At 39.0% G+C, this 20,204-nt stretch overlaps 1 protein-coding gene across 1 annotated transcript in view; it reads right to left on the reverse strand.

Annotated features, from left to right (window-relative positions):
• stpg2 (sperm-tail PG-rich repeat containing 2) overlaps positions 1-20,204 on the reverse strand; it is a 69,876-nt gene that overhangs the window by 10,379 nt on the left and 39,293 nt on the right. The window contains 2 exon segments of the mRNA XM_051951233.1: positions 5,666-5,781; positions 9,213-9,378. Of these exon segments, the coding sequence (XP_051807193.1) occupies positions 5,666-5,781; positions 9,213-9,378 (282 nt within the window).

Below are 20,204 nucleotides of genomic sequence, written 5' to 3' on the forward strand. Positions count from 1 at the left end.
TTTCCGCCACCTTTTCAGCAGTGTCTCACCTCTGTCACCGTCTCTCGCTTCTCCCTCACCCCTTGCCGCCTCTCTTTCAGCGCTATCATCCTGCTCTCTGCCTGCTTATCTTCCACGCTCTCTTATTTCTCTCCCTCTGCACCACTTCATACCATCTTCAGCTCTGTGTGGCTGCGGTGTCATATAGATCCAAAGCCGCACAGCTAATTAGTGAGACGAGCGCTCAAACATGCAGTATTCAGAAGGGGGAAAAAAGAACTGAACTTCCTAAAGCTAAATTGAGCATTAAGATGCATCATTGACAATGCAAAGCTATAATGTTCATAAGACATGAATCATGTCATTTATATGTTAGTGCGTAGGGCTCATTATACATCATGTATGAACTCCACATGAACATCTGGGCTTTAGTGAGATCACAGGATTATTATTTGTGGTGCTTTTGATAGGAGGCATGATGGAGGATTTCAGCATGAGGCTTACAAACTGGATGGATAGAGTGCCCACCTCCAAGGTAATGGAGGCGCAGCACTAGTTTCTGAACGACCACTTTAATAGTAAATTGGCAAAGACATTACTGCTGTCATTTCTAGTTTAGGAACCTTTGTTAGCTCAGCTTAGATTTGTTGGGGTTTGCAACATATAGAGGTTGGTCTGTCCTGATCATCAGGGACTTGAAAACCAAGTGGACCCACTTGCTCTGTGTTCTGTTGGTAATACACTTTTTCAAAACTTTTTAAAGATGATGTGCAGCAAGTGAGAGTACATGTATATTTATAGTGACTGCTGAAGAGTTTATCTTTCTTACAATAAATATATGAATTTAATAAGTATAATAAGTGAGGCTCTGCTTCTTCAGCCTACACAGTGAGTCTGCCAATAAAAGTATGCCCATATTTGTCAAACAAAAAGTGTCGTTAGAGAACTACTTTGAAACTCCATGACTCTGTTCTACTTGGATTAGACCATCCAGCAATAACTGTTTTTGTAACTTGAAGAAAGTTCAATGAAAATAACTTGTTTTTGTTTTTCATTTTTGTGGTCAAGCATTCTACATTAATTCTACGTTCTGTTTTGTATCATAGTAACATGCGACTACATATCGTTCAGAAAATATCACTACTTGACTTCTGTGTTATCAATTTTTCCGATAATGTGTGCTCAAAGATAGGACTAAGATGGAACTTTTCATGATAACCTTTTTTTTTTTCACATTTCAACTCACCCCCATAATCAGAGAGCATTTGATCTACTTGTCCAATATTTCAGACTCTCTTGTAAACAATTTCCAGTTCACCTAACTTGTATGTCTTTGAACTAGACTACAGGAGCTACAAGATGAATCCCAAACAAGGAAAAGAGAAACATGCAAACTCCACACAAAGAGCTCCTGGTGTGCCAGTGGAGCAGGGCTTTATTTTCTGGTCTGCAATTCAACAGTAGGTGGCATTATCAGCTTTTTTCTACAAACCAGGCTGCTGTTGAAGATCTCATCATGTAACTACGCTGCCACAAAGTTTAGTGAAACCAACCCATTTTAACTTTGAGCCAATTACATGGCAACATTAATGCTCTCTGGGATGACTAAAGTGGCGGCAGACACATACACTTGATGAGTCAAAATGGAGCATTTTACTTGAAATTTGATGGTTTAGTTGAACATTTTTTGCCTTCCTATTTCCCAGGGGAGGGGAGGGGAAGAGAGGAGAGGAGAGCAGAGGATAGGAGAGGATAATGAAAAAATACTCGTGGTAATATATGTAACACTTTTGCACAGTGCTGTATTTCAGAAATATATGCACTGCTTTCTGCCTACATTACTGAGGTTTACAAAGCAGCACACACTCCCGCACTTACACACAGGGACATGTTGATTAACGTTAAGATGACTGAAATCTTCTAAGACTATACATGTACAGGAGCCTGTGATTATAGCAGCTTTGCATAGTAACCCCAAGCAATTAGATTTAACCCACAAAATCCAATTCTGTCAAATTACCGTACCAAACCTACAACATCAACTGGCAACATTCAGACATATTCAAATGAATAAAGCCTTCAGAGAACATGAATTCTCACATGCACTTGTATCAAATAGTCATAAAAATGGACACCTTGTAAAGTTATGATGCAATTTGCATCGATGAGGAAAATACTGAATTACACCCAGAGAGACACAAGAAACATAGATTGAAGACTCTGCAAGACAGGTCTGGTAGATTCAGAGGAGCTGAGGTTCCAGTGGCTCGATACTGAAAACTGATTGAGTTGAAGAAACACAGCGTTAGTTCTGCCAATACTTGAGAAGCCGTGTGGAGTTTCCTAATAAACAAACATCATCAAATGCATTTTGGGTCGTCCTGAGGTCTAACAAACACGATAATGCATTTCCTCGATGTTAAAGTGCTGATTAAATCGGCCGGCCCATTCCTTTTCAAAATAATCATCAATGGCCGAAGTTTTGCCAATCTGATATATTCTTAATTTCTCATAAAATAGTAAATGCTGTTCAGTCTCAGAGTTGTGCAGAATGATGTCCTTGCACCATTTGTCCAACTCATGGAGCTGTGACTCCATTCAATCTGAAGTCCTCATCACTGTCTTCTCAGTAACGTACAGGAGTAAGCTACAGCCAGGAAATATTACAGGAGTGGGCTGAGCCGACAGCTAAGTTCATAACGATGTTTTGAAATTAACAATGACTCAAGATGTCTCCTTTTCAGTTTAACTCTTTGCCATGTGCCATGACGAGTGACGCATGCTGCATTGTGTCGGTCATGCTTTTCATTTACGTTGCATAGCTAAAGTTGTGCGAACCTAGCTTATATTACTTTCTGTCTGTCTATGTTAGCAATAACATCGCTGTAGCATAGCGTTAGCTAACAACTTAAAGTCAGTAAGTAACTGCAGAAACAACACAAGTGTACAAAATATTTGAGAGCACAGAATGACCGTCCATCATTCCATCAGCTGCCTGCTGAGGGGCATTTAAGGAGGAGCAATGTGAACGCAGAGGGGAGGGGGTTTGTTCAGTGCAGGCCCAAAAAGTTAAAATGATTAACATTACTGTCTGTCTTCAGTAACTGCTACGATGTCATGTCGTGTCACTCTTAGTTTTACTTTGTCAGAAAATACTATAACGTAACACAGGCTGTAAAAGGAACTCACCTTTATTAACAGGTTAGCTGTAAAAGAGACACAGGAAAATCGGGAGAAGGACCTGCAGCAAAGGGGCACGGGCAGGATTTGAGCCCATGTCTGCTGCATCAAGGACTATAGTCCCTGTTTATGAATCGCTCTCTCAACCTGTTGAGCTATCAGGATGCACCCTGTAAGGGTCATTTACTGCATGTTTGTCAAAGATCCACACTGACTTAACTGATGTTCATAACTTTCCTGACTTTTGGTAATTTGCTAAATTAAATAAATACACAGTAATGTCACAAACAGGGAGTGATCAACTGAGAAGCTTATCAAAAACTTAAATCCACCTTTTTATAGCACTATGAGCAATCACTAGCTCATACAGTCAACCACGACAGCTGTTACATCAGTGAAACCTGTGAGGGTTTAATGTTCAGCCCGCAGGCTTGAGCTTGTTCGTATCAATATCAATACATCCATACTACACAGTACACCAGTAAAAGATATAGTAGGTCCTAATACATATTATATCAAATGCAGTATGCTAAAAAATACCAGCTTGTCCTACTACATCCAGTTGGAGATTAAAATAAGCAAGCAAGCATGCTTTTCTGGCCATTCTCACTCATAATCCTCTGTGCGGTTATGCCACCTACGTCTCAGTATCGCACATGAGTTGGACAAGCATGAGCCACCAAGAGCAACACATAGCTCATTTCACACTACATACTGAGATGGTCAAGGCTTATGGCACACAATTATGATTAAGCAGTAAGTAAGTACTTTGTGGAGGCAGTTGTAGTATGTGCTTAAAGTGGAAAGAATAAGTCTTCTTTGCTGCAGTTCCTTATACATTACTACCACCTACAGATCAGTGGAATAGCGTGATACCATTGGCAGGAAAGAGTATTTCATCCACTTTGTGAATGTGGGTACACCCTTTGCACCATGTGCTTGTGAATAAGGCAATCAAAACAGGGACCCAATCAAAGAAAACCATCTCCAAAGCAATACTAAATGGAAAAAGAAAAAAAAACTCTATAGATTGCTTTTAGGTTGCAGCTTTAGCATTGGTCATTACATTGATTAGCTGTTTGGCTGCTGCCAGACTGGTAATGCCTAATTGTACTGTGGGCACTTTAAGGCAACAATTCTGACTGTCAGTGCACTGATACAATGATGTCAACCAACCACCACATTGTTTTCCTAATGTGATTTTGATCGTGTTAACTCAACTGAAATTCAGTGTCTGTGTGTTTTTTGAGGCGGGTTCAGTTCCCCCTTCAGAGTCCTCATTAATCTGTATGTTCTTCGAGAGAGCCTTTAAAGAGCAAAGCCTTTTCAGCAAAATCTAACCATATAACCGTTTGCTATCAAATTTCCCCCACTATTTTAAAGGTCAGAAATTCCATCATAAAAATTAAACATGTTTTAAATAATCTTCATGGGTATGACGAGCAGCAAATGGATCAGAGGAGAATCCAGGGCAATGCCCCATATAACTAAACCAAATTGGCTGTGACAATCAAACCACAGATTGGTTAAAAAAATATATTTTTGAACGAGAGAGGAAGGACAGAGCAGAGGAGAGACAGACACAGTGAACTGTAGAGACAGTGGAAAGTTGAGAGATAAATCTACAGAGAGACAGCAGGAATACTAGGAGACAGGCAGACAGAGAGAAAGAGAAGAAAGAGCTCTGTGATAACTTCACACCCATGGACATGGACATGATGATGAACTGTGTAGTGAGGTTCGAATCAAATTCTGTGGTTTTGTCTTTGATGTTCACCAGTCAAAGCCAGCAGGGACTGGAAGCAACTCTTTCAATCACTGCACACACACAAACACATATTCACCAGCAGCTGAAACCCAAAGTTGTAATTCCTAAAAAAACACACTAAAATAAAGCAGTAACAGATTAGGCTCTGGTTAGGTTTCATTACAGCTATCTTATGCTTCAAACATAAAGTTCATTTGTCTCTGTCTGTAGTCTGCGGCGGCTGCATTAAACAACATTACACTTAATAAAAATGCCACCACTTTTCCCAGTTTAATTTAACCAGGCAGGTCAATTAAGAACACATTCTCACACAAAATGAAAACTGCCCTGGGCAGGAAACTGCATCATTCAACCTCGTGTTGCATTGGTGGAGATTGGTCAAGACTACAGAAACATATTGAAGTTTGGATTTTTTTTTCTTCTTTTTGTATGAAGCAATCAATTTCTCCTGCACAGCTCAAGGTCACAGACAGAAATATGATAGATTCTCAGAGGATTACAACATAAGCGATATCAGACATACAGTGTATTGCATCGCAAGTACACACCAGACACACAAACACTAAAAGCAAGGTCTGTTTCTCACATCTCAGCACACTAATTCCTAATTAGAAACACAGCGAAATCCAAGGAAACAGATGATGGAAGTACACTTATGTCAGTCCACTTTCTTGAACTGAATATTAGAGTAATGCAAAAAGGGAGTGTGGTAAGAAGCAAAAATGTAAACATCTTTACCTGGTGAGTGCCGGGTCCAGGGTTGGTGTTTATGGAGACTCTGAATCGATCGTCTCTGGAAGAGATCAAAGCCATCTTTGGGACAGATTTCACACTGGGATTGTAATGGCCAGGTCCTGATGGATGAATGAACACACACACACACACACACACACACACACACACACACACACACACACACACACACACACACACACACACACACACACACACACACACACACACACACACACACACACACACACACACACACACACACACACAAAAGTGTAGGAAAAGGAAAGGGAGGAAAGTGTAGTGAGCTAAGCTTGCAGTTACTCTACATTAAATGAAGATTCACTACGCTGAAGTTGCCCCAAGAGAAATGCAGGAAGCTAAGCTACACTAACACAGCAGAAGTAGAAGTCACTTTATTTAGTTTTAGTATTTTTATTTATTTACTGTAGCTTACTTTTACTCTTCGCTTGCCTATAGACAGTGAAAAACACTGAAGTAGACAGCTGTTGACAGGCTGCTAGCAGTTGTTTGCAGACTGCCCTGAGGATGATGTCACTGATGCCATGATGTCATACTGAAGTGATTCTGTCTGGTACCAATATACATCTGTGGATAGTGCTGGCATTCTGTACTGAGCCTAAATTTTATTTCAGACCACAGTAAAAGTTCTGTGGGGCTTGTTGCTTTAGAAATGCATAGGTTGTAGGTCGTAGCTTGTGTGGATGCTGCTGGACTGCTTCAGCAATAACAAGGCTTTGTTACAAACCAGTTTTTTGATTCAAAAAACCACCATACAGCTGAGAAATCTAGTTAAACTACTGAAGCTGCTACTTGTCACAACACTGCTGCCCAGGACTGCTCACACATAACCCCATCTTCAAATACATAATATTGAGGTGCTTTAACAAAGTCGGGACAGCGTGGCACTTCTCCACAAACATACAAAGTGGCCCAGACAAGCTACTGCTTCAGACACCCATTTGGACATTGCTGAACTGCATATTGCAGCCTTCAGCACATAAACTGGAGAGTCTGCACATCAAATTGTACAATATTATTCATATTAGGACTACAGATTTGTATTGTTGTCTAGTACCAAATTTTCTCATAGGTATTTATTCAGGTTTTAAAGTATTATAACTTGAAGTATTATATCTTTATGAGAGGTTAAATAAAGCAGTGTCTGTGTGTTTTATGTTCTTGCCATATTTTTAATCGCTGTGGGCTCATTTTTCACTGCAATATAAAGTCATGTAGCTCTATGGAAACAGCACAATAATGCCTAGGAGTAGAGAAAACTCAAAAATGTCTTCTGTGCAGTGCAACAATAATGCCATAAATCACAAAAAAAATGAATAAATAATTAAATGTTGAGTTTCGTATTTTTCAAAAATTGAAAACATTTTTCCAAATGCCTACAAGTGTTACCAATACTGGAAGAAATGGTGACTCTACATAGTGAATATTTTACGTCTTACATTTATATTTGTCTTCATACTTGTCTCCTATCTGCTCTGTGTAAACACAGTTTGCAGTTCAGCCCAGTTCAACAGAAAAATCACAGATTTTTTTCCATGTCACTGCCGGTCTTAGCTGAGTCACTGAAGAGTTCTCAGAGTCGTACCAAGGAAGCAGAATTTTTTGCTTTTTTACAGAATCGGGTTAGTATAAACAGGAGTTTTGCAAATTTTGAAATGAGTCATGTAGAATAAAGTGATTTTGATGAAATATCACAACTTGATTATTTTCCCTGATGCTACTGCACATCACACAAGATTCATCCAAGGACCTTTAGAAATCTGAAAAACAGACAATTCTGTCTATGTGGCACTCATAAATGGTGACATTTTGGTATTTTTTAAAAGAAAATCTATCTTTTAAATTTGTAGCGGGTTTTGGGAATAAGTAATTTTGGTTAAGATGACATCTGTAGCTGCCTGCATGTTCTGCCCTCAGAAATGTCAAGACACCTCCAGTAAAGTTACTGTGGAAGATGGATTTAGAATTGCACTTCATTTTAATCAAAAAATCTAACGGCATTCAGATTAAATGCAATAAGCTAGCCTGGTCAAATCATATTTGCCCTTTTCATGAATATGGTGTGACAAAAATCACAAAAAAATGGGTGCATTGTACAGTAGATACTACAGTGTCAACAGGGCATGGTTCTAGTGACATACTGAATTTAACTGTCCGTATTGTGACTACCCAAATACTGAACAGATGTACTGTCCAGTACACAGCAAAGCATGCATGCAGCCCAGCAGAGACCAATGAAACACTCTTACTTTTTAATGTGAAGTACTTTTAGAAGCAGGTGCACGCTCATATACACAGTTTTGTAGGTTAAAAAAACTTACAAAAGTCCTTCTCAGTTGAGGAAGGAACATTCCCACTGAATTCAGAAAATATTCTCAAAATGAAGCAGCTAAGCCTCGGGGGTTTATTCATTACACTACATTGCTCCAATAAATGTTTGTTATTAAAAACCTTAACTGCCACCTGCAACTTTTCAGGAATTATAGAAACAAGTTTCCTAATCGATTTTCGAAATGGTTTAATGGACCCCTGTGCTATGGATCATATTTGTTGCATTTAGAATTACGATAAGGAAAATAAGAAAAAGAATTCATTGCAGGTCCAACATGGTTTTACAGTAAGACAGCAGAAGATGTTTGTCTGCCCCAACGGCTAAATGCAATCAGCTTATGAATACACAAATGGGGTGATTTTCAAAGTCACACACGAGTATATACCACAAAAATAAGACAACTGCATATTTTAAAAACACCTTGAGCAAACTGCTAATGTCACAGACTGTTAAGAGTAACACAGTCATTTATTAGTGCACGTGTGCTTCAAAAACAGTCAATACTTAAATGCTCTTAGCATATCAGGAACGTGATCGACAGGGACCCAGCATCATAAGGAATATAATGTTCCTAATGTTCCATATACAGTAGGCCTATTCTTAATGAAAATTCAATAATGGAAAAAAAAAGATGGTGTGTGTCTCTATGCATGTATGAGCATCCATATGCTTGTGTCTGCATATCCCCTTCACTGTGGGGGTGCATGAGGATGTGTGTGTGTGTGTGTGTGTGTGTGTGTGTGTGTGTGTGTGTGTGTGTGTGTGTGTGTGTGTGTGTGTGTGTGTGTGTGTGTGTGTGTGTGTGTGTACGAAGAAGCAACACTTCTGCAAACAGTCCAAATCTATTTATATGCAAATTGGATTTTGGTTAAACGGTTTGGGGTGCCGCATGGGTTGAGTCCCTTGGTGAAATGGGGCTAGTCATAAATTATCCAAGTAAGTCATGAATCTATCAATTTTGAAACAACATTTTTCAATGGGAGTGTAACTCAAGTAAATATTAGCTTAGAGCCCCACAGAGATGGAGCTAATTGGACCGCATGATGAAGAAAAGGGGGAATTGTACAGTTTCCAAATGTTCAACACTGAAAGTAAAGGAAGGGCGGACAAACTCATAGAAAGATCACTTTCTCTTTATGCTGTTCAGTATGAGTGTGTGTGTGTGAGTGTGTGCAACACCTGGTACGCTGGTGTCACCTCGTAGGAAGAAATTATCTCGTGGCGCGGCGGAGAGGAAGCAGCTCTGACGTTTCTTAGCTCCTTCACTTCGGGGTTCTGAGTGAGAGTGGCCATTAACCTTCTCAGATGTCTGACTCACATTGTAGCTGTTGGGTGGAGGGGAGTCCTACAGAGAGAGAAGAGCAGACGAGTGCTTCAGTTTACATTGCAATATGTACATATTGACCAATCTACCACCATCGCTAGCGGCACGGAGGCATAGCATGCTTTCAGCTATATGTTAACTTAAAGATGCTAAATATACTATGATCTGCTAATTGGCTCTGAAGGCAAGATACACTAATGAGAGTGGTAACACTTTAGCAGGCAAACTACAGTACTGCAACAAATCTCATTCTGACACAGAAATTGAAGTCAGAGGATGACAAAAGTCATTATGATACACTTGTCCTTACTAAATTAAATGTCAATCATTGCAGTAGATGTTGAGCTGTCTCACTAAATAAATGCAACGTCTAACCTGCTGATGGAACTAGATGAATAATCAGGAGATCAAAGTCATTAGGGTTCATTCTCTGCAGTCATGTATCATGTTTCATTTCGTTCCATTCAGTAAACGTTGAGTGATACGAGAAAAAAATAAAATTTTGACAGTAAATCAAAAGCCATGAGATAACCAAAATCAACAAACTGAAAACAGAAACAGTTCATGCATCATATATTTTGGAAACAATTGACGAAAACCAAAGATTGGGTCACAGTAGCTCACAGTATGTAGTTTCTCCTTTTTATGATGCACCACTGACACACTAACAGTGCAACAAACACATACTCATTCAGAACAACAAATGATCCATTCACCCATCTGTTATCTGAGCACACTCACATGGTCAACCTTACAATATCACACATGCATGAATATCGGCGTACAAATGCAAGGACATACAGTAGATGTCACATCATCTACATGCAAATGCAGACCTAGCGCACATGCACGCACACACACACACACACACACACACACACAGATATAATGACGGTTCGCAGGAGACATTATCCTGCATCTTCACAAAAGGAGGAACAATAATTGAAACATGGGTGACATTTCCAACATATCATATGCATGTCAGATGAATAGTTTCTATATAAAGCCATTAAGCATAAAGCAATGAACTGCTGCTAATAAAGGCCTAATTCATGGAGGCATCCTTGCTGACATTAACATGTAATGGATCCCAGTTGTAGAAATTTGGATCTGAAATGGGAAATGGGTGAATCGTGTCACCTAGTTAGAAACTTCGCTACTACTGCTGCGGAGGAATCTCAGTTACTGGGGATTTGTCTTGTCGGTGGGTCTTTGAATAATTGATGTCGAAGGCTGAATATAGCTGCACGATCCATTTATCCTAAACATAGCAGAGCTGTCATTTACCTCAAACTGTCATTTCCCAACCGCTGTTTTCTCCTTCTCTTCCTAGGTAGCCGTCCATCTTTAATCATTGCTATCCCAGGCCATTTAGCTTTTCATTATAGACACAGTAGGTGGAAAAGGAGGCAAGCACAACATGTGCACGACAATACAGCCTCCCACACATATACATACATGCAGGCAGTCAATTTACACGCACACACAGAGACAAACAGCGTCTGTGTGATGTTGACAGCGACTGCGGCATTACTGGGAAGAAAAATAAAATTAAAGGATAGTGAGAACAATTTGCCTCACCTGTTACTTTTACCCATGGTTTGCTGCGGTGTGCATCTGCTGGTGGATATAATACAACATGCACCTGTAGACACACATCTGTGGAGCCCTATGGTCCATAATTATACCTGAATATGGAACAAACCACCGTTCCCAGTAGTAGTCATCAGCTATTGACAGCACTCAGGCTGATTTTAATTACACACCCTCAACACTGAGACAGCCCAGCTGACACACACACACAGACACACACAGACACACACAAATACACCGTTTCTTAACAGTTCTGTCACACTGGCCTGGACTGTCTGCCCTTGAAAAATATCTTCAAGTGCATATATACTGTAGATGCCAGATACACATTTGTGGCAGGCAGTCAGCCAGTGACAAAGAATAACTGAAATTAAATATTGATGTGTAGCTAGAACCAAGACAGACTGTCAGACCTGACAATATTTTTTTAAATAAATGTGAAGCAAGAAGAATTAACACAAACGATAGCATTATGTTTTTGAAGCATGTCAAATTTTAGGAGTAAAAATGTTAAATTTATAGTTCAGTAGGACTATATAGAGATACCAGGCAGGCATCCTGTGAGAGGAAATCACTAAAACATGAACTCTTGGTAAATATTAAATAAACTAGAGGTAAATACTAAATTAGTTTACAATGGAATATGCTGCAGCAGAAATATGCTTACTGAGTCGAGCTGAGCCCAGCTTAAAGTCTCTGTTAAGCAACATATCAAAACAGAAATGAAATTCTGTTCCCACTAAAGGTTTGCAAAAAACATTTAAAAAAAAAACTAACAGGCACTTGTGAATATTTCAACTTCAGTTGTTGTAGGATGGATATGAACATTGCTTAAGATAAAACTTGTAATCCTTGTCTAGTCAGGTCACTGTTTCCAAAAATATATATTATTTTAACAGTGCAGCTGCAAAACCCACAGTTTGCTATTACTATTAAAGTAGTATTTTCTGTGCAGCACACATTTTATTCACGAAAGAAATACAAAACTCAGAACCGTTACCTCGATCCAAGTATAATGAACTTGCAGGAAGAATTTTTTCTGTTGTTTAAGTCTAAAATGTGGCCAATTCTTCATCCTGTCCTCTATTTTTTGGCAACTGCAACGTAGTATCTACATTATTGTAGATTATTGTTAAGCTAGATTCTCATGATTTTATCCAATAGTCGGCCATTTATAATATTGAAAATACATTACAATAACTGATTCTTTTCTTTTGAGTTCTCCGTGCACAAGCGAGTAACAATCATTTTACAAGGGTCAGCGGGATGTTTTACTGTGGGTAAAAGGTACATAATGCGAAGTTCATTTTCAGTTACATCGCCATCTTCAAAAGAGTTTCAAAGACACTAAACAGAAAGACAAAATGAGATGTTTCCTATAGTATAGTTTTTCTTCCACACCGTGTTCTCTCACACTAATGACTCAAGTACACCTGACAGTGGCAATATGAAGGATTTGGCAGCGTGTATGGTGACAGCTTTGACTAATAGCCAGACATAACACGTGTGTGTGTGACCACCACATGTCATTCTTCATGCTCTCATTACTCTTAAAACCTCTCATTCTTCCATGCAGACGAGGGTACTATTTTCAGACTATTTTCCCATGTTTCAGATCTTTGTACTGAAATGATATGGTATTTTGACAGGATATATATGCTAATGCATGCGTCTGTACACCTGTATGTGTATGTGGCATAGCCCTAGTACGTAAGCATATTCATATATTCATAAAAAAAGTCACCACTCTTGTGCACTGTGAGGCCACGCTCTGAATCGTGTGGCATTTTCATCTTCTCAGGTTAAAAATAAAGTTGGTAGTTTGTGGCTTTTAGTTTTTGGCTTTGGCTCATTGAAGCTCAAGTGTTGAGAGGTTAAAACTAGTCTGAGGCACCATTGTGAAATATGTTAGGAAATGACTATAAGAATACTCTGCAGACTTGAAATTGAATTCTCTTCTCATTGTGGCTCCACGGTGAAAAGGTGTGACAAAAGTAGTTTCTGTTTTAAAAATCTGCATATCCAAAAGCTGGCTGTTGCTCTGACTCTTGCACTTTATCTTCAGTCTGCATACTGTGCAGAGAATGAACAGCCTGGATATCCCCATTTAGAGTCTAATAAAGAATAATGGTTACTTAGGATCTGCCTCTTAAATCCACAGTGTCACTTGAGGTTCATCTCTTCCTGATTACAATCGAACACTTACTGGCGGGTGAGACGTGCAGCATTTTAAAAAGTCTGTACAAAAGCTAACCGATGAACACATCACTAAACTGGTAGGTACAGCTTGATGTACCATGCAGCTGAACTTTAAATGTCTGTGTAGACTCTCAGTCATTCAGGTCATGGTAATCATATGAGCTTCAAGCAAGATTTAAGCTTTAAGTTGTAGCTTCCTCTTGGTTTAGGTGTTCTGCAGATTATGTTTCCTCTGTTTTAATAATCTGCCCTCAGCTGAAATCTAACAAATGCCCCTATAAACTGGAAGTACTCAAAAGAGAGCCGACAGAAGTAGATGATGGACTAGTTTTTCCGTATGTAATATGACTTCTTTAGGCCTTTTTCTATCATATAAATATGCAATTTAATACAATTTAATGGGAAAGGTGTGGACTATATCTCTACCGTGAGTGACAAACATTTACATTTTGAAGGTCATAAGTGAGATGTAAGTTTTGTAAGAGCACAAAGTAATTGTATAAGAGGAAGTTGACAGCAAGGTTTAGTAACAATAACAGTCTAATTATCTTGCAAAAGTGCTTAGACATATGGCCTTTACAGATTTTTTTTACTGTCTCTAAAACGCTTCTAGCAGAAACTGCATTGCTTTGATAAGCATGACATTGAAAAAGTCTGCTGCGTGGCACACCGATTTTTTTAAATTAGCAGCATTTGTTTTACTGCTGAATTTTATGAGTGTTGTTTTAACTTACATAAGAAAATAGAGTGCTGATATTTAAATGAAAAGTGAGCACAGCATTTGTTTGCTTGTTTTCCTCCCAGAAAAGCCTATCTATGTCATTGTGTCATAAACACAGCTGGTGTCTCATCACAGAGCCTGATAACCATCTGTCTGATTTTAGTAGTGAAGGTATGGCTGATGTCATAAGGCTGTAATGAGGATTTAGACAGGTCTTCAATATAGATGGAATGGCAGAAGGAAACCATATGGGTCCTATTTGCCTCCTATTCAAACTTTATAGGCAGCAGTTAGTCGAACAGTTTGCTGACAGCCACAGTTTTCTGCTGTTTTGCAGTCTTGTATATCTTGATTTCTTTCTTTAATTATTTTTATCCTTGCCTATTTTGCATATTTGCTACTATAATCTCACTTCCTCTTTCTCACTCCCTTCCATTTTTCTCCATCCATCCATGATTTCTTGCTTCCAAATATTTACCTTCTACTCATATTACAGTAGCTAAAAAAACAACGTTGTCATATCTTTCCTATTCTTTATAGCCACCATAAAAGTGTATCCTTGCAGATTTGCTTATTTTGCTCAAGTTTTCTCTCATACTAATGCTCAGTTATCTGCCTCACTTCTCTCATTTCACAACATCTCCTGTCACATTTACATCTAGACACACATAGCGAAACTGATTGTGAGGAACATCAATGTGAAAGGATTAGATTTCAGCTCAGATGAACCACCGTGAGTAGCCCACGTCATTCTCAGGCCAACACTTAGCTGTCTGCCTCTGACTGGTTTATACAGTAATCAGTAAGCTGTCTGTGGAGTGTGACAGGTTCAGAATCCTGTATTAACACTGACACCCACAGCTGGGGCCTTCATGATCTACGATACATCCAGCAGTGGTCCAGAAGGCCTGTCTGAGTAAACACCCAGCCCAGGCCTCACACCTTATTGGGCTTAGCTCTTCCTGCCGTCCCCCTGGCTGCCTGTCTGCTTGGCTCCTAAACTCATCACCTGCTACCAAACAGCTGTCCATAGCCAAACACACACAAAGCACACAGCTGCTGCATAAAATGGGGACATGCCCACATCTGCATATGGTTGCACGCACACACAAATGCACTATACACACAGCTGCTGGCCACAGCTGGTGCCCACACTCTGGACAAAGAAATATACATGCACACACTGGACACAGGTGCTTACAGGGCCTATTTCATCAACATGAGGACTGGGGCAAAGACAAAGAAAAAACAGAGAGTCTGATAAACTACCAAAGAGAAACAGATAAGCTACAGAACCAGACAAAGACAGAACAGATGAAGGAATTAGAAATAGACAAACCCAAAGATGATGCGTTTAATGGGGAAAGAAAACTAAATTGTAAAGACGAAGCTGAGAAAACTGGCAGCATAAGAAAAAAGCAGCCCTTATAGTGGACAGAACAAAGGATCAAATGAAAGAACCAGGTCTGGTTGCATTTCTCTTCTCCTAATCCAATCAACAAGTGAAGAATAAGTTTTTAATTTGTTTAAATACTGATCGTTATTCTTGGCAGTGTCACCGGTCTACAGGTATCTGCTGACAATTCTATTATTCTCAGATAAATAAATACAAATGGGATCCAATCTCTCACTTTCAAAAGCAGGTCAATACAAATTAGATTTGACAGACAGAGCATCATTCTGATACTGGACAGAAAAGGGGCATCTAAAAGACTTTCTTTATCAAACTTGTGGTGCTTTAAATCAAACTCTGGTTAAGGCTGGGACTTGACTGCATTTCTTAATTTCAATCTGTCTGCGCCACTGAGCTGATTTAAAACATGGAAATAAACACCAGACCTGAACAATACATGAAAGGAGACATTATTTCCTGTTTGTATGCACTAGCTTTTACCAAGACAAACGAAAAAAAAGAACAAATCATTGAAGCTTACTCAGTGCAATAAATACAGTGTTCATTGACCCAAAAGTTCTCTCTTGTGTTTTTGCAATATTTGCAAGATGTTCCTGAGTAAAAAGGCGATAGCTGTTTGATTGTATAAATGCACTCAATATGTTTAATGCTGAATTTTCTTCTTGATTAGGCTGGGGTTTATAAAAATGTGTTCGGTATATTTCCTTTCTCTTGAAACATTTACAACCCCCTCTCAACATGTATATATATTTCTTTTTTCAAATCCTGCATTGTTTACATTCATGTTTGCTAGTTTCATTTTTTATTGCTACGTTTCTCGGTTAGTTATCCTCACCAATCAGCAGAATAATGTGAAAACACACAGCAGGAATATATTTGCACACAAACAAAATTATTGTAATTATTCACTATCCTGAATTGCTAGAATAATGAAAAAATAGAGTATAAAAGACTTGCCAATTTACACAACTGAAATGTACAAATGGGTCACTTAGGAAGTATTTGTGTTGTTGTTTACACAGATATAAGGGCCAGTTGGTTCTCCCTGTTTCAAATGCATGATCACTTTTCTTCCATCACGTTTTAGTTTCAATCAGAAAGCATCTCCTTCTATTTTGGCTTGAAAAGTTAAAACAAACACGGAACCTGGTTATGTGCAGGTATGAATGTGATGGGTGGCATCAGAATGACAGCGCTGCAAACAGCCAAGCAGCTGCGTCTGGGGCTGAATATTGAAGTTGATGTTGAAGTGAAAACCTGCAGTTCCTCGAATGGCCACCTGGGGCTGGTTCTAAAAGTGAGTTCATTCCAATAGACCTCCATGTTAAAGTGCTCAATTTTACAGCAGAAATAAACATGTTTAAAAGCTGGTACAAGAAACAGCTGTGGTCTCTACAGCTGATCTACTGACTCATGACAACTGTACAGGTTGTGAATTTTCAACAACTCCTCAGTTTAAATTATATTAAGGCTTAAAGTTATGCATATGGTCACACTGAGTCACTGGTCAGTGCCTTCACAGCATGCAGAAACATTTGCATGGACAGCACTCTACCTCTTTGCTCATTTTTGAATTAGCCAGAAATTAGGAGGAGTCAAGCAGCAAAAAGTCTGTCTATCTTTATATACAGTGTATGCATATAGCATATGGCAAAGCATACAGCAGGTATGGCTCTCACAATGGTTTGCTCTAAAGTTTTGTGAATGTGTGAGAAATTGTGTCGTGTTTATCTACCTTCATTTGTAAAATGTCTTTTATTTTGAGGCACAGGCTGATTTCGAGGGGGGCTGTTTTTCAGTTGACTTGTTTTATAACAGCAAGACAGCAGGATGGTAACAATAACCAGGACTTCACAGCAAGAGAGGAAGAGAAGGAAAAAGAGAAAAAGAATTTCACTGAGCGTATGTGATCTTCTCCTTCAAGCAATAACTTTGAGAACATCCACACATCATAAAATCTGAAAGTGCTACACAGACAAGTTCCCCATCTGTGCCCTATCACACATTTTAAGACTTACTTGTTTTGCTCTTCTTTTTCCTCACTCTTTCCCTCTGTTGATCATGCATGCAGCCTCATTTTCCGCATTTATTCCTACACCTCTGACGCTTTCGTCTTACTGGGCCTCATTCATGAACGCGTTCGTAGAAAAGCGTTCATAAGAACGGCTTTAAGAACTCCCAAGAGAAAAGTACGTCTGATTCACGAAGCGTTCTTGACAAGCCAAATCTGTTCTTAGGAGGGAGATGCGCCGGATTCAAGAACAGTCTCTACGAACACCCTCCCCTCTCATTAACATGACATTTACATTGTATTGACTTGTAAATGTAAAAGGTACACCCTCTAAACTATGGAATAAGATTACTGTCAAAAGTATTCATCCACGATTCTAACCATTCGTATTCGTAATGTTAAACATTTGTATGTTAATAAAAAACTTGTACACAAAATTCTGCTGTCATATGCATGAGTTTGATAAATTAAGGGTTAGGATTGTTTTTACGAGTATGAACCTAAAAGTTGTGAGTGCAACTCTAATTTCTACGACTACGAAGTCTTCCCTGTGAGGACGAATTCAAGTTTATGGGTACGAGTAGAAAAATACTGGAATGACGTCACATAGGTCACAGGGGAACGTAATCGAACACCGATTGCTCCAAACGCGCATGCGCCATTTATAAAGAGTAGACGCCGGGTGGACCCGGTGGACCTACCGGGGCAGGTGACGCCTCACAGGTCAAGTAAATAACACATCCAACTTCTTGTAATTTATTTATTTCATGAAACTGTACTGTTTTAATTGATATACAGTTTATGGACGAAAGACGGTACTGCTTAGCTTGCACGCTAACGAGCCGGGCCGGTGACACATTAGCCTTCTAATGCAAGGAGGCTAATGAGGAGGCTTAATAACAAAACAAACATAATTTGAGATTATGAATCGTCGCAATTGGCGTATGAATCATCCCATTGTACAGCCTAAATTGCTGTAAATTAAGTCCAGATTTAGTTCTTTGCAAACTCAGACACGTGCATTAGTTTAGTTTACAATGAATCTGGCGGAGTTCGGTAAAGTTGGAAAGATATTCACAGATTCGGACTTCCGGCATCAATAACTCATGAGATATATGTTGTCAAAACATGAACGATGCCTCTTTCAAATCGTTGTAAGGTAGACAATGTGCTACAAGGCCAATTTTACCAAAAGTCGCTGTATTTCAAGCTACAGAAATAACATTGGCGTCTATGAGCAGCCGGCGGTGCAACGAGTGAACAGGGACCGTCTGCAAATAGCAAAACCGCTGCAACAGCGAAAAGAGACACTACACATATATTCAATAACTTCACTGTAGAGCCACCAAAATCACTGGAGCCATGAATGGGCTCTTGCTGGTCAAACTACAACTCTTGCTTTGGCGCTAAATGAAAAATCTGAATTTTAAGGAATTTGTATTTTTTATAATCATCATTTTATTAGTAATAAAATTCAATAACTTCACTCTTACACACTGTACAATCACCAAAATCACTGGAGCCATCAATTGTCTCCTGCTGGTCATACTACAACTCTTTATTTGGTGCTAAATTAAAAATCTGAATTTTAAGGAATTTTTATGTTTTGTATGATTATTTTATGAGTATTAAAATGGCACTTTTCTTGATGTATGTGGTATATTTTATATAACACACAGGAAAAATGGCATAAGGGCATAATGTACTTGTTTGTCCAAACACATAATTCTGTATAGTAATGGAATTTACAATCCTTACCAAAGAGAGTATCAGATAACACCAATATACCAAACAAACTGTTTAGACTGTCACCTCAAGTACTGATGATTGAGAAGAAAGACGATAAGACACTTTATTGCAAAGTTTCAGTGTCAATTGATTCATTTATACCATAATGTTAAACTGAGAGTAATATTTTTCTAGTTAAGGACTGTACAGACAATACTTGGAGGTAATAAACCTGACGGTCTGACCAGCACAGGTCACAGCAAGTACACTATGCCCTTATGCCATTTTCCCTGTGTGTTATATAAAATATACCACATACATCAAGAAAAGTGCCATTTTAATACTCATAAAATAATCATACAAAACATAAAAATTCCTTAAAATTCAGATTTTTCATTTAGCGCCAAAGCAAGAGTTGTAGTTTGACCAGCAAGAGCCCATTCATGGCTCCAGTGATTTTGGTGGCTCTACCGTGAAGTTATTGAATATATGTGTAGTGTCTCTTTTCGCTGTTGCAGCGGTTTTGCTATTTGCAGACGGTCCCTGTTCACTCGTTGCACCGCCGGCTGCTCATAGACGCCAATGTTATTTCTGTAGCTTGAAATACAGCGACTTTTGATAAAATTGGCCTTGTAGCACATTGTCTACCTTACAACGATTTGAAAGAGGCATCGTTCATGTTTTGACAACATATATCTCATGAGTTATTGATGCCGGAAGTCCGAATCTGTGAATATCTTTCCAACTTTACCGAACTCCGCCAGATTCATTGTAAACTAAACTAATGCACGTGTCTGAGTTTGCAAAGAACTAAAACTGGACTTAATTTACAGCAATTTAGGCTGTACAATGGGATGATTCATACGCCAATTGCCACGATTCATAATCTCAAATTATGTTTGTTTTGTTATTAAGCCTCCTTAGCCTCCTTGCATTAGAAGGCTAATGTGTCACCGGCCCGGCTCGTTAGCGTGCAAGCTAAGCAGTACCGTCTTTCGTCCATAAACTGTATATCAATTAAAACAGTACAGTTTCATGAAATAAATAAATTACAAGAAGTTGGATGTGTTATTTACTTGACCTGTGAGGCGTCACCTGCCCCGGTAGGTCCACCGGGTCCACCCGGCGTCTACTCTTTATAAATGGCGCATGCGCGTTTGGAGCAATCGGTGTTCGATTAC

This window comes from Acanthochromis polyacanthus, chromosome 7, assembly GCF_021347895.1.
Source record: "Acanthochromis polyacanthus isolate Apoly-LR-REF ecotype Palm Island chromosome 7, KAUST_Apoly_ChrSc, whole genome shotgun sequence".
NCBI classification, from domain to species: Eukaryota; Metazoa; Chordata; class Actinopteri; family Pomacentridae; genus Acanthochromis; species Acanthochromis polyacanthus.